At 37.5% G+C, this 25,405-nt stretch overlaps 3 protein-coding genes across 3 annotated transcripts; 1 reads left to right on the plus strand and 2 right to left on the minus strand.

The window, feature by feature from the left end:
- Nucleotides 1–332: 332 nt before the first annotated feature.
- On the plus strand, nucleotides 333–6,148 carry LOC113703034 (anamorsin homolog). The gene is made up of 8 exons (XM_027224245.2): nucleotides 333–472; nucleotides 1,645–1,789; nucleotides 2,803–2,963; nucleotides 3,087–3,167; nucleotides 3,348–3,507; nucleotides 3,612–3,742; nucleotides 4,869–4,943; nucleotides 5,855–6,148. The coding sequence occupies exons 1-8, from the start codon at nucleotides 470–472 to the stop codon at nucleotides 5,891–5,893; spliced, it is 795 nt and encodes a 264-aa protein (XP_027080046.1). The 5' UTR covers nucleotides 333–469; the 3' UTR covers nucleotides 5,894–6,148.
- Nucleotides 6,149–8,031: 1,883 nt separating this feature from the next.
- On the minus strand, nucleotides 8,032–10,292 carry LOC113703507 (uncharacterized). Its single transcript, XM_027224886.2, has 2 exons — nucleotides 9,439–10,292; nucleotides 8,032–9,272 (listed from the first exon to the last, which is right to left on the minus strand). Exons 1-2 carry the CDS (start codon nucleotides 10,194–10,196, stop codon nucleotides 8,177–8,179), a joined length of 1,854 nt encoding a protein of 617 aa, XP_027080687.2. The 5' UTR covers nucleotides 10,197–10,292; the 3' UTR covers nucleotides 8,032–8,176.
- A 10,443-nt stretch (nucleotides 10,293–20,735) lies between these two features.
- On the minus strand, nucleotides 20,736–24,020 carry LOC113703924 (putative disease resistance protein At4g19050). Its single transcript, XM_072060899.1, has 4 exons — nucleotides 23,189–24,020; nucleotides 22,747–23,071; nucleotides 22,013–22,620; nucleotides 20,736–21,925 (listed from the first exon to the last, which is right to left on the minus strand). Exons 1-4 carry the CDS (start codon nucleotides 24,018–24,020, stop codon nucleotides 20,901–20,903), a joined length of 2,790 nt encoding a protein of 929 aa, XP_071917000.1. The 3' UTR covers nucleotides 20,736–20,900.
- Nucleotides 24,021–25,405: the final 1,385 nt, after the last annotated feature.

The raw sequence follows: 25,405 nt of genomic DNA on the forward strand, positions 1-25,405 counted from the left end.
CACATCGGGGTTGGGGGTTGGGTTAGTTGGGTAGATAAGTCCCTGGGACTGACTCAAGAGTTGCTGGCTTTTGAGGTTAGTTCTGGGATTAGGTTTGTTTAATCAGTAAAAGTCAATTGACAAAACTGATAAAAAACCAAAAAGCGGTTTGGTCTGATCTGATAATTTTAAGTTGGTTCAACCGTCAAGAACCGATACGTAGTGCACTCCATTTTTTTTTTTCTCTTCCTATGGTCCAATCCAGGATTCCACGTCTCACCAGTAGTATTAAAATTAAATTAGGAAAACAGCGGCAAGTTTTGGTGAAGTCGGCAAACGCCTGGTATTTAAAGAGGAGCACCCAGCGAGAACAAGAAAATAGAAGTCGGCTACCAAACACCAAAACTGAAAATTCTCTGTCCCAATAGGAAAAAGGCAAAACTACGGTTCGGAAATTCTTCAAGTTCTCGGCTTGTTTCGATCCACTGCTATGGTAAGTCCCGGTTAAACCTTTCGCTTTGTGAATAGTTTTATGGTGAAATATTATGATTTTGTTTTGATTTGATTTTTTTTGTTGTCTGTACTTTTGTAAACCTCTCTTGAAATGTTAAATGTTAGCGTTTTGAGCTCTACATACAAATAAGTATCTTTATTTATGTGGGTTTTAAGGTGTAACCTGTATTGCTATATTATCAAGAATTTTGCGTTTTATTTTCCTCTTTTTTTTTTTTTAGTTAGGATTGTCATTTAGGTTTAATCTAATACATCCGTGCTGGGTTTTTACTTTGGAGAACACAGAAAGTAATGGCAATAGAATTTTGGTCGATTCGGGATTGGGACCCCTTTTTTTTTTGGGGTGAAAAATGGGCTTTTATTAGGTTGTATTTACAAAAAAAAAAAAATTGTCAACTTTTAACTAGGTTGTGAATTTCTTTTCCTGCATAAGAAGGCATTGTTGGACGGGTTTAGGGAGTAATTTGATTTTCATCTATTTCTTTGTCTGTTTCATTTTGATCTGATAGGAGAAAGAATTGGGTTCGGGGGCTTCAATTATCTTGGTCGTTCTGTTTATGCATTTCCTTTGTTGTGCCTTTCTTTAAAGCCTCTTATGGTTTTCCCATGCATCTTTTCTTAGGAAATTGTTTTATTGTCATTTTCTCGAGTTTTTGGTTCTGCGAATATGGTCAGTTTTCTATGGCTGCATTTAGGTTCTGGAACTTGAGATTTCTTGTGGGGAAGAAAGTAAATGTAAGGGAAAGCATTTTTCTTGGCTATGATTTTAAGGAATAGGATATTGCCTTAAATAAGGAATGCCTGAATCTGGAAATTCGAGTTAGTTGAATTTTTGAATGACAATACCTAACCTAAAATTTGATTAATGTGTGGAATCATGTAATGGAAATAATTTCTTTCCTTTTGTCGTTCCCTTTCTCTTTGTAAAATCAATGAAAATGGTAAAGATATGGTTGAATGTGTATAGTACCTTATGGAATTCTGTCTGTTTCTTCTTTAGAAGTTTAAACATCAGAGTCAGAAGATGGGTTTAAAGTCTGAAAGCTTGAGATTGTTTTCCAATGGTATTAATGTTGGTACGTCTTTGTTTGAGTGTAATACTGGGTTTGAAGTGTCAGTTGTGACCTTTAAATTTGATCAATTTTTTCACAGGAGACATCAGCTCATGAAAATATACTAGCTCTTACAGAGCAAGTGGTCCTGCAGTTTGGTGAAGTTTCGAATGCATTAAGGATGGTGAATAAAGAAGGGATTATTCAAAATGATCCTCTAATCATCACTCAAGCTTCATTGCAGAGTAATTTATTTCTCTTTTGCATCTAGTATTTACATATCTGGTTGGTACTATTTAGTTGTATTTGTTCTTTGGTAACTTCCAATTCTAATACTCTGCTACCTCTATACAGCAGATGATGCATATCACCTCTCATGTAGTATACCTAGTGATTTAGACTATATTCATTCTTTATCGATTCCACTAAATTAGTTAGTTTCACTGACGCTTGGTGTTGCTTGAACTTGCTCACTGATGGTTGTGCAACCTAGTTGACTGCTGCTGATGCTTTTTTCTTGTTCCCCTCCCTGTTTTAAGAATATTTATGTACTGCAATATTTTTTTGGGATTGTTGGTTAGGTAATACACTGTGTTCTCTATTTTTTTTTCTGCACTCTATTTATAGCTTTGTGTAGGTTTGCCATTTTGAGAAATGCTATGTATTTCCTTGTGACTACGCTCTAGTGGTGGCACCTTTTGAGTGTATGGGTGCAGAGTGTTCTGAGCTGGAAGTTTTGGCAGTCTATTTATACAATTTAGGCAAGGCTTCCAGCAAGAAACTTGTTGTCCTAAGTGGGCATCTGATTGTTATGGATGATGGTGGGGAGTTGGGATGCCATGTAATCATAAGATGGCATCTTCTAAACACAGTGACATTTTGTTTTCTATTCAAAAACCAACCGGTAAAATAAAATTTGGGTGTAGAGAAGTGAGTATGTTGTACAGGTTTTTTTTTTATTTTGTTTTTTATGCTCATGTTAGAAGAGATTGTCTTTGATGCAGTTGCTAATTCCATAGTGATATTGTTATTCCAATCCGATGTCACGTGGTAACTTAAATCTTTGACATTGGGCTATCAGTAATTTGTTGCCAATAGTTACCTTTCCAGTTCTTCTGGGCCCTATCTGGAATTATTTAACTGATAGTTCATTGTCTTGGGTTCTGGTTATCTAGCATTTACCACCTAGAACCAAAGCTATCACTCTTGAAGTTGCACCTGCTATCTGCTTGGTCTATTTACTTTTTATGTATAACAGGTTCTGTGCCAGTTGAATCTTCATCTATCGATGTTGTTGTGGTCATCAGCAAGTCATCTGAGTTTCCAAATGATGCATTGTTTCTGGAGATCTCAAGGATTTTAAAGCCTGGTGGAACAGTGCTGGTGCACCTGACTTCCCAATCTACTCCCTTGCAAGAGGTAAGCTACCCATTGGTTCCAATTTTCACTCAGTTGATTATACTTCTTGACTGTTCATTCATCTTTTGCAAATTCTGAATTAGTAAATGATTGCTCATGATTATTTTTCTGGGAGTGTTGCAGACAAAGTCTTCCCTTGAGCGCAAGTTATTGTTGACAGGACTTTTGGATGTAAAATCATCTGAAGCTGGTCAGTCTATTGGGGTTAGTGTCCTTGTACTGTTTTGATTTATTCTCTCCCCCCCTTTTTGTCCTTTTCCATCTTCGCTCCTCTCCCTGCAACTTCTTCGCAGAATGATTCTGGTGCCCAATGGCTTTGTTTGCAAGCTTTTGCCTTCTGCTGTGTAAGTTGTGCATCTGAGGTTTTGTAACACTCTTGAACAGATTTCGGGCAAAAAGTCTTCTTGGAAGATTGGTTCATCCTTCTCTCTAAAGAAACAAACAAAAAGTTTACCTGCAGTCCAGATTGATGATGATACGGACTTGATAGATGAGGACACCCTACTAAGTGAAGAGGATTTGAAGAAACCACAGCTGCCTGTGGGTAAGACAGCTTTATTCTAGCTGTGGCATTTCTGACGTAGCTTCTGAAATGTTTTATCCATGTTGCTGATATTACACTGAGCTGCCAAAAATTTCATGCTGTAGGTGATTGTGAAGTTGGAAAAACTAGGAAAGCCTGCAAAAATTGCACTTGTGGGCGGGCTGAAGTGGAAGAGAAAGTGAAGTTGGGACTTAGTATGGACCAGCTGAACAATCCTCAGTCTGCCTGTGGCAATGTATGTACTTATTGTTTAATTTGAGCAATTGCAACTGATTTTAGTTGACCTTTCTTGAGAACATCATTGTCAAAGTGAAGGTCCTGCATCTTAAGCCTGGTGGTCTATTTAACTTACTTCTGTATTATTGCAATTTAACATGATTGTTAGAACGGAAGAGCATTCTGCTTGCGTAGAAGAGTAGTTGTTTAGGCTTATCTTCTTGATGCTTCTTCAAATACTTGGAGAACCAATTCCTCAGTTAGTAGGTGAAGAATGTTATTCTTTGTCAATAATGGAATTCGTGGATTTTGGACTGCATTAAAATTATGCGAAACTCCTTAAATGGAACATTTGAAAAGATATATATACATCTTTCTCCTACATAAAGTTTTTTCTCATGTACCTCATTTTCTCGTCAAATTAGATGATCCAAAAACGTTTCCCAGCTTAATGTTAGCTATTCTACTTTTCAAGTCCTAAATATTCACTGCAACCATGTAAGTAAAAGGCAATGGTCAGGAAGATGTAGCTAGCAGCTTAAATTGAGAGGAACTGTTTATGGAATTAATTAAGTTAGTGAATAATATGGTTAGTTTGAGTTATTTTCATGCCTTACAAAATTTTGTTCATAGAAATATGACTTGTTAGATACTTGCAAAGAGGAAAGCTGAAAATTTGAGTGAATATTGAATTGTTTCTGAGGATGTTGCAACAGTATTCTCTGTGGCTAGAAGACTTTCTTTGCCATTCCTACACTGAAATAACACTTTCCATGAGGTCTTCTTATTATATTTTCTTGGGTGTATTCGTTACATTTGGTGGACTTCTATCTAATTGGTAGCAGTTCATATGGTCCTTCTCATTGTGTATTGGAACTTAAGATCATGCTAAGATATTCAATGAGTTTTGTTGTATTGCTTAACATTTAGAATTGTTTCTTGTGCTTTTATTTGTTTCAATGGTAGTTCAAATCATTTCTAGGAACACCTTAATAGAACTTAAATTTATATGTGTCAACCATGTAGTTAAGTTGCAGGTGTAGTTCTTTTTGCTTCTTTAATAGATTTTTTGCCTTTTGACTATAATATAATTGTGTGTGTTGATCATTGTGTTTTAATGCAATACCAACCTGGTCATGATGCAGTGTGGTCTAGGTGATGCTTTCCGCTGCAGTACATGTCCCTACAAGGGTCTTCCTCCATTCAAGATGGGTGAAAAGGTAAATATTCAACTGTCAGTTACATGTGTTTGGGTATGCCTCCTTTTGTTTGCCAGTGTTACTTTCTTCCTGGAGTTAATTCATCCTCAACTTTTAAAGTCTAGGAATTTTTTATCCTATATTAAGTTATTGATGTTTTTTTGGATTCACTATTGTACTCTTTGCCTGCTTACCAGCTTTTCTGTGTTGTACTATCTTTTTGCTGTTAGAGCTTAGAAAAGTATGTGTGTGAATTCTCCAACTTTTCTTAAGACGTTCACTGTTTTTCTCATAGTTATTTATTTGCTGAACAGTTTATTACACTGAATTTTGAAATTGAAAAAGAATCCATAGAATACCTGTTCATAAGAATTGAGAAGCACCGCCGTTCCTCAAATCTTCAAAAATCTCGGACAATTACTTATTCTTTTCTCCTTTGCTTTTCAAATATTCCTTCTGCTAATGCTGTGTGTGTTCATGGTTCACCAACATGATCTCCTACACTTTATGTACATGAAAGCTTTTATAAGTAAAGTTTCAAATTTTACATTCTTTTCATGATAGTTTCTTTGGTGTGTCAAAAACCAATACTTTGGTGCTATGGAGTTTTTGCAGAAGAGGTCCAAAGCGTGGTAAGTTGGTCCTGGAGGTTTTTTGGTTTTGGGGGGGGGGGGGGGGGGGTACGCCCCATGCATTGGGGGTACGCCTGAGGATGCCTCTATCTCCCTCTGCTCCCCAGGGGCGTTTTTCCTGTTCCTCACACTAGGGCGCACACCTCTGATAACACTTTTAGTACAATACTGGAATTATCTTTTACATGAGCATTAGCTTTTCTTAAGATGTTAAGATGTTTTTTGGCTGGCAGAAAATCAATATAACTTCCCAATGCGTGAGAAAAAGAAGTGGATACTTACTGGGGTGTTTTTTGGCAGGTTACTTTATCTCAGAACTTTCTTGCAGCTGACATTTAAATGTCAAGAAATTGAGGCTGGACATCATGTTGCTACGGCGCATCTTTCCAATGCTTAGATGGTGATCGCTCTGCGCTTAACTTTTGTTGAGGCTAATTTTTGTATATGTTGTTGAAACGATAGAGAGAGATTAAGCCTTGGGGTGGTGATATATTCATAGTTCTGGTGATGCGACATTTTGCTAGAAAACCCAAAGAATACTTCTACCAGAGTACCTTTTAAGTTTTTTTAATAATATTCTTTGGCTTCATTTAATTCTGCAATTGTTTCGAATTCTTTGGCATTGACATCTTTGTAATCTGCTTGGGCTTGAAGAAATTGAAAAAAATTATTTCTTCTGAGTTTGCTAACATAAATTAACATTCTATTAGTTAAAATTCGCTAATGTGGTGCATAGATATTAGAGGTCTTAGATTGAAATGCCACTGAATGTGAGTATGTTCTACTTGTATGTTATTTTTGAATTATTAGATGTAACTGATGTTATTAGGGGTGCAAATGAACGAGTCAAGTGGAGCTAAGGCTGTGGATTACTCAAACTTAAGCTAAAATATTTGAGCTCTCAAATTCAAATGTGACTAGATCTGGTTCAATTGAATTCAACCAAGTTTAAGTAATATAGATTAATGTTTTATATAATTTTAGGCAAGGGTTATAATCAACATTTCACACATTAAAAAATATCTTACATATATAAAGTGTGATGAGCTTTTGAGTACAATTTTTTCCATCCCTCTTCTTGCTTTTAGGGCAAAATCCTTGACGAGCTCTCGAGCCTAGCATATAGAGTTTGAGCTTGAACTTGTTGACATATTCAAGCTTTACGAATTTGGCTCATATGTGGTCAATGCGAGTTAGAGTTTGAATTTTAATTGCACAACTTGGTGAGTAGCTTGATTGAACTCGATTCTCTTTTAATTGCGATGTTGTTGAGTTATAATTCGCATATGTACTGATCCGATCAATGGGCTTAATTATAATCATCTATGAAGAGGAATAAAAATAGTGTGACATGAGAAATATATATTTCCTCATTTTCCTATCAAAGATTAATTATACTCAGTCTATTAATGTTTGTGATCCATAATTGTTCTTTTTTTTTTTCCTTTCAGATGACGTGTGGCTACAAGCATTAAATTGTTGCTTGAAAAAATAATCTTAGGTTTTGTTGGCTAAAATCATTTATGCAAGTGATAAATTACTTGAAACTATCATTAAACAGAACAAGTAATATTTTGTGAAATCACCCAAATCAAATAACATGAATTAATCCTTATTGTTTCTTTTTTTCTTTGAGATGACATGCGGCTACAAGCATTAGCCTGTTGCTTCAAAAAATAAGCTCAGGTTGTTGGCTAAAATATTATCAAAGTGATAAAATACTTGAAACTATGATTAGTCGGAATATTCAGTGTAGACAAGTATGAATGAAAAATCTCCAATAGTCTCCTACTCTTCCAAAATCTCCAATTTTCGCCTAAGGTAAATGATGCTGCCTTTATTCCAATATTATTTCACAGCAATTTTTGTAAAGATGACAAAAATACTCCTTTCAATTTCAAGTCTAAGTTACAAATCAACTAGAGAAGGATAACTTTGACATTAAAAAAAAAAACTTTGACATAACAATATAAAATCTGGAAGTTGAACCTCCAGCAACACTCCTCTTTGATGCATTGTTGAAATTTGAAATTTAGCTAGTAGAAATGGCAATGGAGGAATTTGAAAGTGGGGAAGTTGTCTCTCTTTGGGAAAATTTGTAATGTTAATTCCATAATGCAAGTATAGAGATTTGTTTCAAATTAACTTCAATTCTAAGCATGTAAATGCTATATCTATATTTATCTATATATAAAAAGAAAAACGAAGAAACAAAAGGAAAAAGAACAGCAATCCTTCAAAGAATAATCAAACTCTTAAAAAGTTTATCCCTTATAGACATTTCATTTGAACTTTTTAATCATGTTAAAAAACAAAATCATTTATCTCTACCTTTCATTCTTATTGTATTTTAGTAAATATTGAGTGGCTTGGATAGGAAAGGAAGATGGGGATATCATAAATCTTTTACAATATTAAAAGATTAGGAGAGTGCAATTACCAATTATTGGCGGATTAAAACGAGATCTGTTGCATAAATTACAGACCAACAAAAGACAACACCAAAAAACTAGTGTCATCTGCAAGTTGACTAATTACTTTATTTGAACTTCCAAGCAATTCATAAGTATTATAAATGAAAAATCAGATATAGAGACTTGTAGTTCGTGCGATTCTTCATCATCACTCATTAATGGTTACAACAGGCAATTTCCTTTCGAAAGCACAATCTGGGCATAGGTAAAATGTGCACGATTCGCATTCGAAAGCCTCTTCCCAATCCAACCTCTTGTTGTCGCAGCTCCCACAAAAGGATTTGTATTTTGCTTCGGGAACATGAGTGAGAGGATGAGAATGATTATTCACATTTAGGGAGCGTCCAAATTTCACACGTCTGAACAAATTAACTTGAGGAATGCAACAAGGATGCAATGAGTAGTCGCATTCACGGCAGTGATACATCCAACAATTTGGGTTGATTTCTTTTTCGCAGAGCACACAGTAGAATTCCTCGGGATGCTCGAAATACGGAGGATATATCAGGAGAAGTGGGTGCTTATCCCATCTCTGTGTGGTTGTAGGAGGCAGCAGAGCACAGTCATAGCACACATAGCAGTGGCAATCCTCACAAGCAAACCCAAAACCATCTCCACGTGTATAGCCGCATGCCGTGCAATGTATGGGATCTGAACTTTGAAATTGAGTCAGAAGGTGCTTCTTGTGACCATCGTGTTTGACACTACTCGTCATCATGCTAGCACTCGCACACTTTATACAAATACGTAGTCCACAAGGCTCGCATTTATAATAGTTAGCATTGGTCTGCCAGTGACATGCCTCGCATCTAAAAAGACCAGCTGCATTCCGATAATACATACATGAGAATGGGTGCTGGGGATGCTTTGGAATGTGCAATTCAGGGGGGAGGTTAGAACAAGTTAAATGGACAAAGTAGCCACACTCAACACAAGCGTAGTAATGAAGATCATCAGATGAGCAAATAGGTTCAATGCACACGTCACATACTAACAATAATGATTTTGCTTCTTCCTGATCGTCACTATTAGTACTCTTTCTCTCATCTAAGTTTTGTACTTTCTCTGAAAGAACAAGCGGATGCTTCCTGTGTTGTGAATCCATAAATATCTTTTCTGGAATATTCGATTTGCCCGAGTCATTGCTGCTACTGATCTCATCTTTCTTGAGAAGAAAACGGGCGATCAATTCTTGAGCCGCATTACTGGATGGTAGTTTCACCACATTTTGATCTTGTTCTTCTCTAACAACCCATAAGATAAGAAATTCAGAGGATAGAATGCCAAAAATATTTCGTCATGATTATGGTAAAAGGGCAAAAAACTAAATTTTTGGAGGCGTTAAAAAAAAGAGCTAAAGAATCAACCATTGCGTTAACAATAGCAAGCAAAACAAAGAAAAGCTCTTACGAGATAGGATATTCAATATCTTCACTTAGCTGCCCTTCATCCTCTTGAGAGATCACAACGCATGTAACATGGACGAAGTATCTGCAAGGACCGCAATAATAGACCCAATCACTCGGATGTACCTTTTTCCAACAAACAAAGCATTGTTGTCGAAAACTGCGGAAGCCAGGCGGAAGAGAATAAGCCAGTAGGAGTGAGTGATTATGATCCTTGTGCTTCACAGTTGATGATAGCAGTGCGCATTTTTTGTGGATCCAAAATGGACAAACAGTACACAGATAGGATGAATCTTTGACATCCTCACGGCAAGCATTACAGTAGAAAGTAGCTGGTCTCTGCTCTCGAAGAGGGTGGTCATGACAATCGAGCTTAATTTCCCGCTGATCCAATATAGCACACGACACATCGAGATCAAATTTGCACAAGGAACAGTGGTAGGTGAAATACTTCCAACCACCTTGGCCACACGCATTGCAAGAACAACCACCCGAGAAATAAGTTGGATTCCTAAGGAGGACTAAGTCATGCTGGGAATGCATCGGGTGCCTAATTTGTCGAGGAAGCTCCGCACATCTTTTGTGGAGAAAGAAATCACAGCGGAAGCAGCAGTATGCTGTGGAGTCCGAGATTTGCTCCTGACACCCATAACAGACTGCTGACTTTTGATCAATGCTACCGTCATCGTTTTCCTTCTGCAATTCACACAGGATCAGAGGGTGTTCCTCATGACTGAAATGCTCAAGTTGTTTTTCTTCCATTTCTCTGATAACTGTCAGGATCTTGAGTCTGGTATGGTTCTTCGCCCGTCCCTCTCCAGCCGTGATGATCTTGTGCGCTTGCTTGGCATCTTCTCAAATGAGATGACAGAAAGTTCAACCGATGAATTCACACTAAATGAGGACGACAAACTCCTTATCTTTGAACTGCTTGAATGGGAAATTGACTTTGACCTTTAGACATTGTTGATTTTGAGTCAATTATTCTAAATATGTCTAAAATTCGAAAACTGGGGAATCAAATTTATTTTGGTTGAAACATTATAGATCAGTTTAACACATGAGTAAAACATTAGGATTAAAACTATATTTTTCCTGATGATCAAATCTTGCAAGTGAACTGGCGCAAAAAACTCACGGTTGGCAAGCACGCCGCAGCACCATGTCTATCTCTAGCCTACATGTGCAAATGAGTATTTTGCAAGAGATTGTGTGTTAATCGCAAAAATCGCCAAATTCAGAAATTAATGAATACAAAAAGCCTGTAAAACATCATATTAGAATAAATTGCAGAATAGAAATTTTCGAAAAAGATAAATAAAGAGAACGTTAAAGAGATGTACAAGTTAGTGGCGTAGCCCAAAAATCTTGGCATTCGGGCAACATTTTATTAAACTATGTTCTTTAAGGCAAATTTTTTTTTTATTGTTTTTATATCTCATTTAGTTTTCTTTGTAAAAAAATTTCAACTCCAACTGCATTTCCCATTTTCGAGTCGTTCACAATTTCTACTTCATTTCTTGAGTTGTTCAGTTTGTAATTTCCTTGTTAGGTTAGCGCATTTTTCTCCCCCCTCCCTCTCTCTCTCTCTTAGTAAGGGAGGGTGAAACTTAAGAAGTGGGGAGGAGGAAGGGAAATTAAAATTTAAGATTCTATGGTTTTAAATCCCACACTTAGCCATTAGACTAATACGGTCAAACAACAAAACATATTATATCTAACTTCCAATTCGACAAAACTATGTTGAAAGTTGACACGGTATATTTTTTATGAATATTTCTATCACTCGTTGTGTGTTTTCTTGAAAGGGATAATTTTGGAAACCTCTCCTGATAGGGTGTTAATTATTAGTAATTTTATTATTAATTTCTCCTTTGTCCTTGCCAAATATTGTTTTATTTAGTAATATTTACTTATATTTGGTATTTGGAATTAATTTCAGGGAATGAAGCAGAAAATTATCAAAAAAGAGGGACTTGCTCCATAAGTGGGAAACTTAAGAAGAAAGTCCCATGGACTTGGCCCACAAGAGGAGACGGATTGCCTTGGTCTTTGCTCCTGGCTGACTAGTAGCCGCGGACCAAGAGTCCTAAAACATCAACGGAGCTTTCTTCTTGTATTTCTTTTTGCTTCCCAATTTCGGTGGGGACCACGAGAGGAGAAAAGGTTTTTTGGCCTTTAAGAGAAGTAACGTACAGAGATGGAAAACAAGAAGCAATTCGGCAGGACCCACCTTGTGATTTGGTTTTCTCTCAATTCGGCAGAGTTTCCTTCTTGGACTTTGACTCTCAATTCAGCGGGATCCACGTACTAGGAGAGGCATTAGTCCTCTTTGGCTTTAAAAACAAGTACGCGGATGGAGATCAAGGGATGAATACTTTTTATCTTTAGTTCTTATCGAAGCCTTAGGATAGTTTTTAGTTTTTTCGTTTCTTTCTTGGCTCTTTTGATGGCCTGGACCTCAGTGGAATTACTTGAAGATTTTTTCATGAGGCGTGGCTAAATTTGTCTAGTCAAGAACAACGGAAGATTTGGTTCTACTAAATTTGTGAGATCGAATTAGTTTTTATTTATTTCCATTATTCACTGGTATTTGTCTATCTTCTGCTTTATGTTCATATGGTTGTTTTATTATTCGATTATTCAGGGCCCGGATTCTAGATTAATTCAATAACCTGAAGCCAATTAGGATAGTTAAATCCGTAATTGTTTAATTATTCTAAACCGGTGGCAACTGGCATGATTGGATTTGTGTCAGGGGGATAGACGTGCTAACTTAAAGAGACCCTCGTAGCGTGTTGATTGGTTAGAATTAGGCTCTTCTAATTATTCATGCAATTAGGGAATTGAACTTCTATGGTCGTACCTAGGGTTATTTCCTGATTAGAGAAATAGTCAACGGTCGTACCTTGGCTATCGACAAATTGAGGAAGAGTTGGTTGTTTATCGCGTGTATGACAACTATAACTAATTTATCAGATAGTAACTGGAATAATCCTTGCATCTGTGATCGAATTAAGTGAACCATCTCCGAAGTTGTCTCTTGGCTAGAGTTCGTCCATTATTATTTTTATTGTGATAATTAGTTATTTGAGTTGTAGTTATTTTATTTTAATTAATTTATTCTAAGTAATTTAGTTACTCTCATTTTCAAAACCCCCCATATCTGGAACTTGAGAAGAAATTAAATTATCCCCAGTCCCTGTGGATTCGACCCTGCTTACCGCTATATACAGAATTTGTATTTTATTTAAGCAGGTATTTATTATTGCACAGGTTCGGCACCTGTCAATTTTTGGCGCCGTTGCCGGGGACTGGTGCCAGATTAATTTGTTTCTTTTTGAGTTCATTTTTTTTATTATTTATTTTTCTCTTATTTTTTTTATATAGTTTATGGCTTCTAACACTCCGTATTTTGGTGATAGACTGGATTTTGTTTCCGAGAAAGGCGATGAGACTAGTTTTTTTTCTAAGTTTGCACATGCAGAGGCAGTAAACTCTATTAGAAAAAGAATGGCTGCTGCAACTTGTAAAATTTGTTACGCCAGGGATCATTCAACCAGTATGTGCCCCGAATATCAAGATAATCTGAGTGTCCCACTCAATAATTATGGAGATTTTTCACCCTGGTCTCAAACGTGGTATAACCCTAATCCATACGGGTATGATCAAGGAGGGTGGGATAACTCCAATTATAATTATACAACGGGACCAATGAATTTTCAGCAGTATGAGTCTCAAGAATCGTCATCTATGTCAGGTATGTCTCTTGAAGAGATAGTTGAACCAATAACTACTAATACATACCAATTCCAACAGGAGATACAAATGAGGAATGAGATGATGAAGGATGCAATGAATTATCTGGCAGATCAACTATGTCTATTGACATCCAGAATAAATCGATTGGTTTCTCAAAGTGAAGAATTGCCCTCACAAACTATTATCGACCATGAGAAAGATGAGAGTGCAATTATCCTGACGAATGACATAGTGCTGCGAGAATCTCAAGAAGAAGGATCTAAAAATGCAGTTGAAAAGGAAATTGAAGTGCAAGACATGAGACCCCAACGTCAAATGGTTCAAGTGAATGAATCCAGTGAACAATCTCCAAATGCGGTGACATCTCCTCTATTCCTTGATCAATATTTTCCTGACTCTTATTCTTTAATTCCTGTTAGTGAGATTGATTTTATTATACCAGAAAACTTTGAGTTTCATGCCAGGAATAAGTTAGGAGTCATGATGGCAAAATATTTCGAACCAATAAGTGTTCGTGATGGAGGAGTGAGTGAAGATTTAATATCATCACTTGTTTGTTTGGCGCCATCTACTAATCCATGGAAGACCGTAGCTCGGGTGGTCAAGAATTACTCCATTTACGAGGGCTATCAGGATTACATAGAAGATGAAGCACTGAAGCGAGCTACACAATTTTATCCTCCATGAATAAACAGGACAATGTCTAGCCGAAGACACTAAAGAAAGGCGCTGCTTGGGAGGCAACCCAAGGCTTTTGTTTTAATTTTCTTATGTTTTTTGGAGTTTTTGTTAAGTGTTAGTTGCATTTAGTGATTTGTTGCTTGGTGGCAGGAAAGTGGCAGTTAAACGTGCCCACGCCAGGTGGTCACGCCTGAGGGAAAGAAATTTTCGTCCAGGATCTGCGGACTCTATAGCAGTTAGACGTGCCCACGCCAGGTGGTCACGCCTGAGGGAAAGAAATTTTCGTTCAGGATCTGCGGACTCTATAGCAGTTAGACGTGCCCACGCCTAAGACTGGGTTTCTTTAAAAAAAAAAAAAATTAAAAATTTCGCATTGAGAAAATTCAAAACTTCAAAGAGCATTTTTTTTTCTTTTCTCTTTCATTTTCTTCAAAAATTCAGATTTTGAAAATTTAAATTCGGAAAAAATTTTGAAAAAAACCTTGAAAAAAGAAAAAAAAAACCCAAAAACTATTTTTTTTTTCTTTTTTCTTTCTTTCTTTCCTTTCTTTCTTTCTTTCTTCCTCTTCTTCCCCGCTGCCCCTGCTTTCCCCTTTTTCTTCTTTTCCTCCTCTTCATCACCCAAGGCGCGCCGCTACCAGCACCAAGTCACGCCCCACCTGCGCGCCGCCGACACCATCTCCCCGCGCATTTCTTCTTCTCCAGCCGCGATCCGCGGTCGCCAGCTCCAGCCGCCGTCCGTCGCGATCCACCCCGCGCGTGCAGCTCACAGCCCGCAGCCTCCGCTCTCCGCCAGCTCCCCACGGCGCTGCTACCCCTGGGCTTACGCCACCACCAGCTCACCCAAGGCGCTCCGCCCTTCTTTTCTCCCGCCGTGAACTCAGCCTCCGCCGCACCCCCCGCTCCAGCTCAGCCTCACCTCGCGGCCAGGAGCCCCCTCGCGCACCACCAGGCGCGACAACCCCACCCACGAGCTTTTCTGTCGTGCGGCTGTCACCACCTGTCCTATTTAGACAGGTGGAGGTATTGTGAATTCTGCCCCAATTAGTTTCACTCTCTGAAATTTGTGGTTGGATTTCTTGATTGATAAAAGAAGGTGATAATTTGGGCATTTTCTAGGGTCAATTTTGGACAGAATTGGGTTTAATTGCTATCTGTGGGGGTGTCTTCTGCTATTTATTGAATTGTTGGCCTTTTGATTACTTTTTCCCTGCGACTTACCAGTGGTACTGGTTGAGATCTTTTGCCTATCGTTGTGGCTTATATTTGAAGATATTTGCTTATTTTGCAGTTTCAGTTCTTGTGGTTGAGTTGCTGCCGTTGAATTTAATTCTTTCCTATCTGTGCACCAGTGGTACTGGTTGCGGTGTTGCTTACAATTCTTAAATTTTCTCGAATTCTAATCGGTAGTTGTTGGAATTGCTTGTTTGCTGGGATTCTTAAAATTCTTAAGGCTTGGTATCTTGAAGTGGGTACTTGAATGTCCACTTGGTGACATTTGTTGAGTTTCACTTGCTCCAATTGGTTGAATTCATTGCTCTGTTGGGGTCCCTACTGGTATCACTTGACTTTTGCTTTGTTAGTTTCTGTATCGTGCCCCTTGACCTTATTTTGACTGAATTGGAGACCCAGTGCATATTCATTCAATTTGCTATGTTGTTAGGGTACTTTTCTAGCCTTTGGGGTGCCTCAGTCGTGTATTGTATTAATTGGGTTGGCCATGTGGTTCCCTCCTTTCCTGTGTATACACCAGTGGTACTGGTTGTGCTAATTTGTTTACAATTTCTTATTTCGATATGATTGAGCATCTGTGACTGAGTATCCTTCGATCTTGTTGCTTTGTTGGGATCGTTTTTGGTGTCAATTGAGTATCATTTGGTACTTTTTGCCTGGAGTCTATTGAGCTGCCTTTGGTTGGGGTTTATTGCATTTAATTGGTGCATTGGATGGCTCCTGTGCCATTTCCGTTGCTTATTGAAGTAGGTTGCCTCTATTTGCCTTGTGTGGGAGTATTTTGTCCTTTTCATTTCAATTGCTAAATTCATTGGAGCACTTGTTGCGATTTCGGGATGCATTGTTATTGCATTTGGCTAGGCAGGGGACCATCCAGGGGTTAACGACTGGGTCCAACTCCGAATGCAAGTTGAGCGACTAGAGACTCGAATGACCCACAGTGACGTCGACTTGCATAACATGGTGCAGAATTCGGCAGCACTCCGCCCGACCCACCCTTGTTCTGACAACTTCAGGGAAGTATCGTTGCCCTTCTCCTTCCTTTTGCTATTAGTTTATCACATTGAGGGCAATGTGCGAATTAGGTGTGGGGGGGGGATCAGTTTGGGTCATTTAGTTTATCACATTCAGGGAAGTATCCTTTGTTTTTAGTTTGATATTGATCTCCTTTTCATTTATTTCTTTTATTAGTGGTCAGTCCTTAAATGAATACCAAGTTTTGATGCTGGAGTGTTGTCTCTAATTATGCTATTGCCAAGTTTTAGTAATAAAAATGTATCAAGTTGATGTGGTTGAGTTCAGGAACATCTCTTTGGTGAATATCAATAATTGCTTAACTTTTTTTTAATTTTTGGTTAACTTTTCTAGGCATAGGGAATGATTGTTGGCATTTTTCATGTGAATTGGTCCAGTTATTAATTTTAGTTCTCCATGTCTGGAAATTTGAGGTTGGCTGCTGTTATTATTGTGTTGCTTTTAGACATCGTGCTATATGGTTGTAAATAAGAGTTGACTGTACTCCGCTAGTGGTTACTACTGAGTAACCGGGGATCTTCACCTAAAGTGTCGATTCTCGCGTCAAAAAGTAGTAATTGCTATGAGTACGTGGTCACGTGGCGATAGAAGCTGAGTAACCGGGCTCCTTCATCTGGCCAATGTTAGAGTTCGCGTCAAAAGGCTCAAATGGCTAGCGACTAAGTCTTTTGTTACTATTGAAGAAAGAAGATTCAAAAAAAAAAAAAAAGAGAGAAAAGTAGAAAAAAAATGAAGGTTGTGTTAGTGTGTAATAAAAGTCAACTTGCCGAATTATGGATTTAATGTTGAGATTTTGGTTAATAGTTGGACCATTTGCTGATAAATGTTATGCGTCATTCCTTTTTCTTAGATTAGTTAACCTGAAATTGGAGGAGTTTGTGGTTTAAAAGCTAACCGGAGTGATGTTTCTTGGATCTTGACCATTGATGCTTGATTATTTTTCTTGGTATCTTGGCAATTTGGTAGATAGAGCAATGACCATTATCAAATTTTGGTGTCTGTATACTTTTCTCATGCTTGAGGGCAAGCATGATTCAGGTGTGGGGGGAATTGATAGGGTGTTAATTATTAGTAATTTTATTATTAATTTCTCCTTTGTCCTTGCCAAATATTGTTTTATTTAGTAATATTTACTTATATTTGGTATTTGGAATTAATTTCAGGGAATGAAGCAGAAAATTACCAAAAAGGAGGGACTTGCTCCATAAGTGGGAAACTTAAGAAGAAAGTCCCATGGACTTGGCCCACAAGAGGAGACGGATTGCCTTGGTCTTTGCTCCTGGCTGACTAGTAGCCGCGGACCAAGAGTCCTAAAACATCAACGGAGCTTTCTTCTTGTATTTCTTTTTGCTTCCCAATTTCGGTGGGGACCACGAGAGGAGAAAAGGTTTTTTGGCCTTTAAGAGAAGTAACGTACAGAGATGGGAAACAAGAAGCAATTCGGCAGGACCCACCTTGTGATTTGGTTTTCTCTCAATTCGGCAGAGTTTCCTTCTTGGACTTTGACTCTCAATTCAGCGGGATCCACGTACTAGGAGAGGCATTAGTCCTCTTTGGCTTTAAAAACAAGTACGCGGATGGAGATCAAGGGAGGAATACTTTTTATCTTTAGTTCTTATCGAAGCCTTAGGATAGTTTTTAGTTTTTTCGTTTCTTTCTTGGCTCTTTTGATGGCCTGGACCTCAGTGGAATTACTTGAAGATTTTCTCATGAGGCGTGGCTAAATTTGTCTAGTCAAGAACAACGGAAGATTTGGTTCTACTAAATTTGTGAGATCGAATTAGTTTTTATTTATTTCCATTATTCACTGGTATTTGTCTATCTTCTGCTTTATGTTCATATGGTTGTTTTATTATTCGATTATTCAGGGCCCGGATTCTAGATTAATTCAATAACCTGAAGCCAATTAGGATAGTTAAATCCGTAATTGTTTAATTATTCTAAACCGGTGGCAACTGGCATGATTGGATTTGTGTCAGGGGGATAGACGGGCTAACTTAAAGAGACCCTCGTAGCGTGTTGATTGGTTAGAATTAGGCTCTTCTAATTATTCATGCAATTAGGGAATTGAACTTCTATGGTCGTACCTAGGATTATTTCCTGATTAGAGAAATAGTCAACGGTCGTACCTTGGCTATCGACAAATTGAGGAAGAGTTGGTTGTTTATCGCGTGTATGACAACTATAACTAATTTATCAGATAGTAACTGGAATAATCCTTGCATCTGTGATCGAATTAAGTGAACCATCTCCGAAGTTGTCTCTTGGCTAGAGTTCGTCCATTATTATTTTTATTGTGATAATTAGTTATTTGAGTTGTAGTTATTTTATTTTAATTAATTTATTCTAAGTAATTTAGTTACTCTCATTTTCAAAACCCCTCATATCTGGAACTTGAGAAGAAATTAAATTATCCCCAGTCCCTGTGGATTCGACCCTGCTTACCGCTATATACAGAATTTGTATTTTATTTAAGCAGGTATTTATTATTGCACAGGTTCGGCACCTGTCATCTCCTCAGGTTTCTAACTACGTCATTGGCCTTCCTCCGGGTTTTGAAAATTATACTAACATCCCTTTAACAGGATGTTAATTATCTTATAACATTTTACTCCAACCGGCAAATTGTTTTAATTATTTGTCATTGATTATCCATGACAACAAGTTTGATCCCATGATATATGTGATTTGATCCCAGATGGTAATCAACGAATTCTTGTATTTTTCTTTAATGTGTGGGCTAGTATTAGATTAATTAGATAATATAATAGATGAGGGGCAATGATGAAATCACGTTATCTTCTCTCTCCTAATATCATTGTTTAATTGCTGGTTGGACATAGATGTTACAATACAATAATCCTTAATGGAGGTTAATGTAATTTTTGAAACCTAAAAAAAGGCCACTGAAATAGTCGCAAACCTTAGTAGAGGTTTCTGAAATTATCCCTTCTTAAAAATATATTGCTACTAAGACAAAACCTCATTGTTGAGTTATTGTTTCAATCAATCAAAAACAATTACCAAAGTGCATGACAAAAGCAGAAACAAGAAGATAATGTATGCCGACTCTCTGTAGCTGATGAGCCAATGTGTAGTTTACATAGTCCAAGTAAAACCAGTAGTAAATAGTGTCAGTAGCTGTAATTTGGTCAAAATTTTTTTATTTACGTCACAAATATAATTTCTAATATATATATTTTTTATCTTTCCAATCACTTTTTTTATTTCACATACATCATATCACAAAAAGTGTTACAATAATTATTTCAAATAATATTTCAAATAATCTCCGATCCACACACTCGCATTGTTAAATCTACTTTAGTGAGGGCAAAATGTAGAATTTGCCACTATTTTTTTAAATTTTCATAAGTCCATACGCTACTATATACACAACGGGTATGGAGGCAGTGGGGACAAAGTGTCGTTGAAGGTATGAAGTATAAGCAAATTTCTTGTCCAGGTTGAGAGCCATGTGGTTGAGAGATATGACTCACTAGGCAGATGATCAAAGGCGTATGAAGTATGAGCAATCGATTGCCTGAGGAAGATGGAGGAACTATTACAAATAAAGAGTAGGAACTGTTACAAATTGGTAATTAGTTTATTGAGTATTATAAATAAATATTTAAAACTAATGATGGGTGCAAAATATGGTGTAAATTGATAATTTAGTTTGTAAAAATGAATTTAAATGAGTTTACAAAAAAGTTAAAATAAATGGGTTATAAATGGGTAATTGGATTATCCAATTCAATTTTTGACTCATCTATTTACACCCATATAATTAAATGGATTAAATAAGTTGATTCACATATATCCATTACTCATTTTAATCAATCCAAATCCGTCCAAGTTATCCATTTTGACACCCCTAAACAACAGGTAGATGCAGTAGCCCAATATTTACTGTATAGTCAGGCTTAGATACAATACATATTAGATCTAAAATTTTTAAATTTTGGTTGTTAGATTTGAGATTTCTCGTGTCTATCTCATCAGCACTCACTTTAATATTTGATTCCTCGTGTCTATCTCATTAGCACTCACTTTAATATTTGGGTTTAAATCAGTTCATTAGCAGATTTGAAAAAAAAAAAAAAAAAGAAGCAAGCCTGTCGGTTGGAAACTTGAATATATAATCTCAGCGGATAGATTTTTTTTTTCCTGTTGTGGGAGTCTGGCGGATAGATTTGATGCAAGAGCAAATTCAAGGGCCGGAGAAGTCAAGCATTCAACGGAAGTAGACAAAAAGTGAAAAAAGTAGTTGCCTTTTATAAAGTGGCATTATATTCATTAAAGTCACGAGTCCTGCAATAATTAAATGTCTGCTGTTCTTCACACGCACTTGGACAACTTTTCCCTTCTTTAACATTCCAACAACCTCTTTTGTATCTTTTATCTGACTTTTCGCAGCCGGAAGGGGTTCCGATTTCAATCAAATTTTCATTTTACTCTTGATTAAAAAGAGACAACTTTAGGATTGAAAGAGAGAATCTCGCGATGATTCGATTCTGGCCCAATAACTTTTTGAGCAAAAATTACGGATTCAGTGGGGACCATCACAAGCGATATTCCAGATCCATCAGATGATCAAAGGCGTGTGAAGTATGAGCAATCGATTGCCTAAGGAAGATGGAGGAACTATTACAAATGAAGAATAGGAGCAAATATTGAAGAGAAAACAGAGTAAACGGAGACGCTAGGAATGGGCATTCATAGCTGGTTTTGGCCGTTTTGGAAGGTGAGAACTTAATGTTGCAGAAAACTGTAACTCTTTATTAAACAGAGAACCAAGTCTTCTGCTCCATTTTGCACCTCAATAGGATGAACAGAGATAAGTAAATGATTTGAGGTAGTATCCAATAAAGAAGGATTGCTGCCCAGGAATTCAACAAATAGTGAATCATTATACGATATTAAAGCTCTGCCAGTATTTGATACCATTCCATCAACAATCGAAAATGACCAATGTAATTCACTCGGCTTTTGGTGCCAGCCAGTTACCTTGTTGCTATCAGCAGCTTGAATATTTTTCTTTTTACTGGGCAAAGCAAGACCCTGCAGCTGAGTCAAATTTGAGATTCCACAAGGGAGATTTTCTACTCGAGATATGTGAAGCATCTCGAGGTTTTCAAAGTCTTCCAAGCTTGGACAGTCATTAAGCAAAAGAGTGCGCAGGTTGCTCAAATTGCCTAAGAATGGCAATTGCGTTATTGCTGTTTGTGAAAGATCAAGAGTCTCAAGGTTGTGATGTACTTCTAAGGGGGGAAGAGCCTCTAGTTGTTGACAGGCCCTTAAAAACAGATGCTTAAGGCCTTTGAGATTTGATAAGCTGGGTAGCTGTTCAAGTAAGGTCTCAGAGAGGTTTAGATGCTGAAGTTTACTCATATGCTCAATGAAATCAACTCTTTCAATTGATATAACACCACTCAAATTTAGCTCCTCAAGATTTGACAGGGAGTTGAGGTCTGGTAAGCGTTCAATCTCAGCATTGGAGAGGATAAGTCGCCGAAGGCGAGGTAGATGCTGAAAAGATACATCTTCTATCATGGTCAAAGCTTGGCAGTTCGATAGATCAAGCTCTTCCAGCTTTCTCGAAGCCAAGCTCGGCAACTTCTCCAGATTCAGACAACCTGAAAGTAACAGCTGATGGAGGTTTTTGAGAGGAGAAAGGCATGGCAGATCTTTGACTTTTGTTTTTGACAGGTTGAGAACTCGAAGTTTTTCTAAACAATCAAAGAACTTTGCTTCGATTTTGACAAGATTACAGGCACCTGAAAAGTCAAGTATCTCAAGCTCTTTGGGAGATTCAACACAGTTCATGTATTTTATCTCAGAACAGCAACTCAAATAAAACTCACAAGGTTTGCTGATGTTAAAAGGTACCCAAGGAATCGCAGTTCCAGATAAGTCAAGGATCTTCAGACTGCTATTACTTTCAAACGACTTGTCCTGGAAATCCATTATCGCTGACCATGAAATATCAAGAACTTGCAGATTAGTTAGAGACCGAATGCTGGGCAGTCTATCCATGTTGCGACAACTACTAACTGATAGATGAGTAAGCTCCTTGGTTTCATGAAGAATAGGCAAAGATTTGATCTTGGTGTTTGAAAGATTTAACGTTTGAAGTTTCGACAATGATTTCAAGTTCTTTTCTGGAAAAGTTGGCAAGGAGGCAGCACCGGAAAGATCAACAACCATAAGTTTTTGACACTTCTTCAGACTCTTCAACTCTGTCAAATGAGACAAGCCCTTTAGAATAAGCCAGCGGAGTTCTGTAAGGTCATAAAAAGATTTAGGCAAGACTTTAATCTGAAGGTCAGAGAAGTGGAGGGCACGAAGTTGGGTCATTTGCTGAAAAAAGTTATCTGGTACACTTTCTATCAAGCAAGAACCAGATACTTCAAGGACAGTTATTGTCGTTAACTCTGCAATTTCATCAATCTTTTCTAAGAAATCACAGCCCCTGAACACAAGAACGTTTAGTTTTTTCAAGTAGCAGAAGCAACGAGGCAATGATATGATTCTGAGGCTGAAAAGACCCAGAATTTGCAGCTCCTAATTGTTCAGTAGGAGACTATTCAGATCTTGCCCTCTGAGACCACTCCCGTCAAGTAAAAGTACTTTTAATGGCTGCACTTTTTTATGATTGACAAGTGTTCTGATCTCACCATCCATCAAAGTGACTTTTCCAATACCATGCCAATAATTACTATTCACAAGAACATTAGCCAACCCCAGATTAGCGATTCCACCATATCCCTGACGATGATAGTTAATAAGTACAGTTCCGCTGACCATTTGGAGGAAATCATCACTTATTTCTTTCAGCATTTGACAGTGCATAAGCTGCATCAAAACGCGGTGCCCCACCTCATAAGCCTCCTCAAGACTGTTAAAAGGACTAAGATATCCTTCTAGTATCCAGTATGATATCAACTCACAGTAGTGAACAGATCCATGGTCACAGAAGAAATGGCTGCGCTGCTAAGAAAAGTCAACTAAAATATGATCTGACACCCTTTCATATCCACTTGAGAGCAACAGGGTGTAATTGTAGTCATCACCACCCCATGCTTCTTCCAAAGCCTGTTGCAGATCCTGCACTTTGGAATCTTGTTTATGGTAACTTAGTAGGTTTGCAAGCAAGGCTACTTCTCCAGGTGTAAGACCTTCTTTTTTATCAATGAAGTTTTTAACTAAAATTTCAACACCTGAAATTTCAAAAACTTTTGCCACAGCTCCTTGCTTTAACAAAGAAATTGACATTTCTGGAGTTAGACGCATCATCCCAATCACTTTCTTATCCCCCTGAGTTTGGTGCCTCGTATCTTCATTCCTAGAAGTTATTAGCACCTTAAGTTTTTGCTGTCCATCTCTATCAGCAACTTCTATTGACGGCTGGCAGGCATTCTGCCGGATAAACTGAAGGACTTCTTCTAAGTCTCGATCCCCTTCTTTCATTTTGTTTCCTTCATCATCCAAAATTACAAGTATCCCTCGAAGAACATTACTAGCTGAAAGTTTTTTCTGCACCTTTCCTTTCAAGTCATCCAAGGTTTCCTCCTTACCATTGTCATTCCGTACCTGCTCGATATCATCAATTTCCAGCTCCGCAGAAGTCGAAAGTAGAGACAACTGATGAGCAATATGCTCATAGAGAGACAGCTCATCATGCCTAACACTCAAAGAAATCCAAAGCATAATGTCAACTACTTTCATTTTGACTGCCAGCAGACCAACTTTTCTTGCCATCCATGTTTTCCCACTTCCTGATTTTCCAGAAAGAGCAATTGCTGACACATGTTTTTCCTTGAGAAGTTCAAGAATTTCTTTTGCCTGCAGTTCCACACTATTCTGGTCCATTGCCAATGTGCCACTCCAAAAAGAAATTGCAATACTATTAAAATCAAAACTGGCTATGGCATGAACTTTTGTTAGGAATGAAGCATAAAAATTATCACAATGCGTGACCAACTGGTACCGTAATTTGTCCACCAAATACTTGAAAACATGCAAACATATATGCGCACATCAACATAAAGTATGAGTTCATTAGCTTATAAATGTGATCTTGCTTTTTCTTTATGGGCACATGTGCCTTTCTGTTAGCCATTGATCTATTATGGATATGCCCACCATCAATTCCTCAACAACGTCATGGGTCTTGCTACCTCAACCTTGCCCAGAGACATAACAACTGTGCACCGTCTAGTTATAGCTTCAAATGAATGCCAGATCTCTATCTATTATCCATTTCTAATAGAAAATAAAAGTTTTTCTAAGAAAATTGTTATAGGATAACAGATGATGCAAAGTGGTGAGAAACGCATCAACTGCTTAAACACAAGAAGGTTAAAATGTAAAGGCTAAAACTAGTGATGAAAAACAATGCAAAGAGGACATTTCCACAAGCTCATGGATTCTGGATACAACTGTCCAAATATCTAAACCAAGCGACTTCATGGCTCTAAGGAAAGTAATGCAGGAGATGCAAACAAGTGCTACAAGAAGATCTACACGGTTAATAATAAATTCTACAGTTGAAATTGCCATCATTGACAACTAAAAGTTCATGATCCCAGAATATAACAGCACTCTCTGAAGATCAAGACCGATAAATGTGACCAATATCGACTGCATCTACAACAATGCGTTGGATCGAGATTAAATGAAGATTGAGACGAGTAACGGCCATCTTTTCCCACATTTAGCAGTCGGACAAACTAATCCAGACCACTCTTCCTCCAATTGAACCTTTCACACTGACACGGTCAAAACACACATAAGTTCCAGTTAAAATTTTCTCAGCTTAAATCTTTACTGATTTTCATAAGTTTCACAGGAAATTTTACGTTTGAACCAAATTAATCTCCCACCAGGTTTTCAATATAACAAGATTCTCAGCTACGGGGTAAAGGACGCTATATTTTATTTTCCATTAAAGAGTAACTTCTTCCAGTTAAATTTTCACACCTTTTAGGATCATACTCCAGAATCAGTTATTTTCCACCCAAAATCACGATAGTTATTCAAAGCCAAAAAGATCCTTCTGTATACAGACAACAATTAACAGCATAGTTACATATTATATAGAAAACTCTGAACTTTCTGCAAAAGGGCATGCATAAAACAGCTAAACTAAACCATTTCAAGACAAACCTGGAAATGGTTTCTTGATTACCTGCTACTGCTTGCTGTCCGTTGTTTGATGGATGTCTGAGAAACTAGAACAGAGCTTCAACAAAGAA

Source organism: Coffea arabica, chromosome 8e (assembly GCF_036785885.1).
Source record: "Coffea arabica cultivar ET-39 chromosome 8e, Coffea Arabica ET-39 HiFi, whole genome shotgun sequence".
Taxonomy (NCBI): domain Eukaryota; kingdom Viridiplantae; phylum Streptophyta; class Magnoliopsida; order Gentianales; family Rubiaceae; genus Coffea; species Coffea arabica.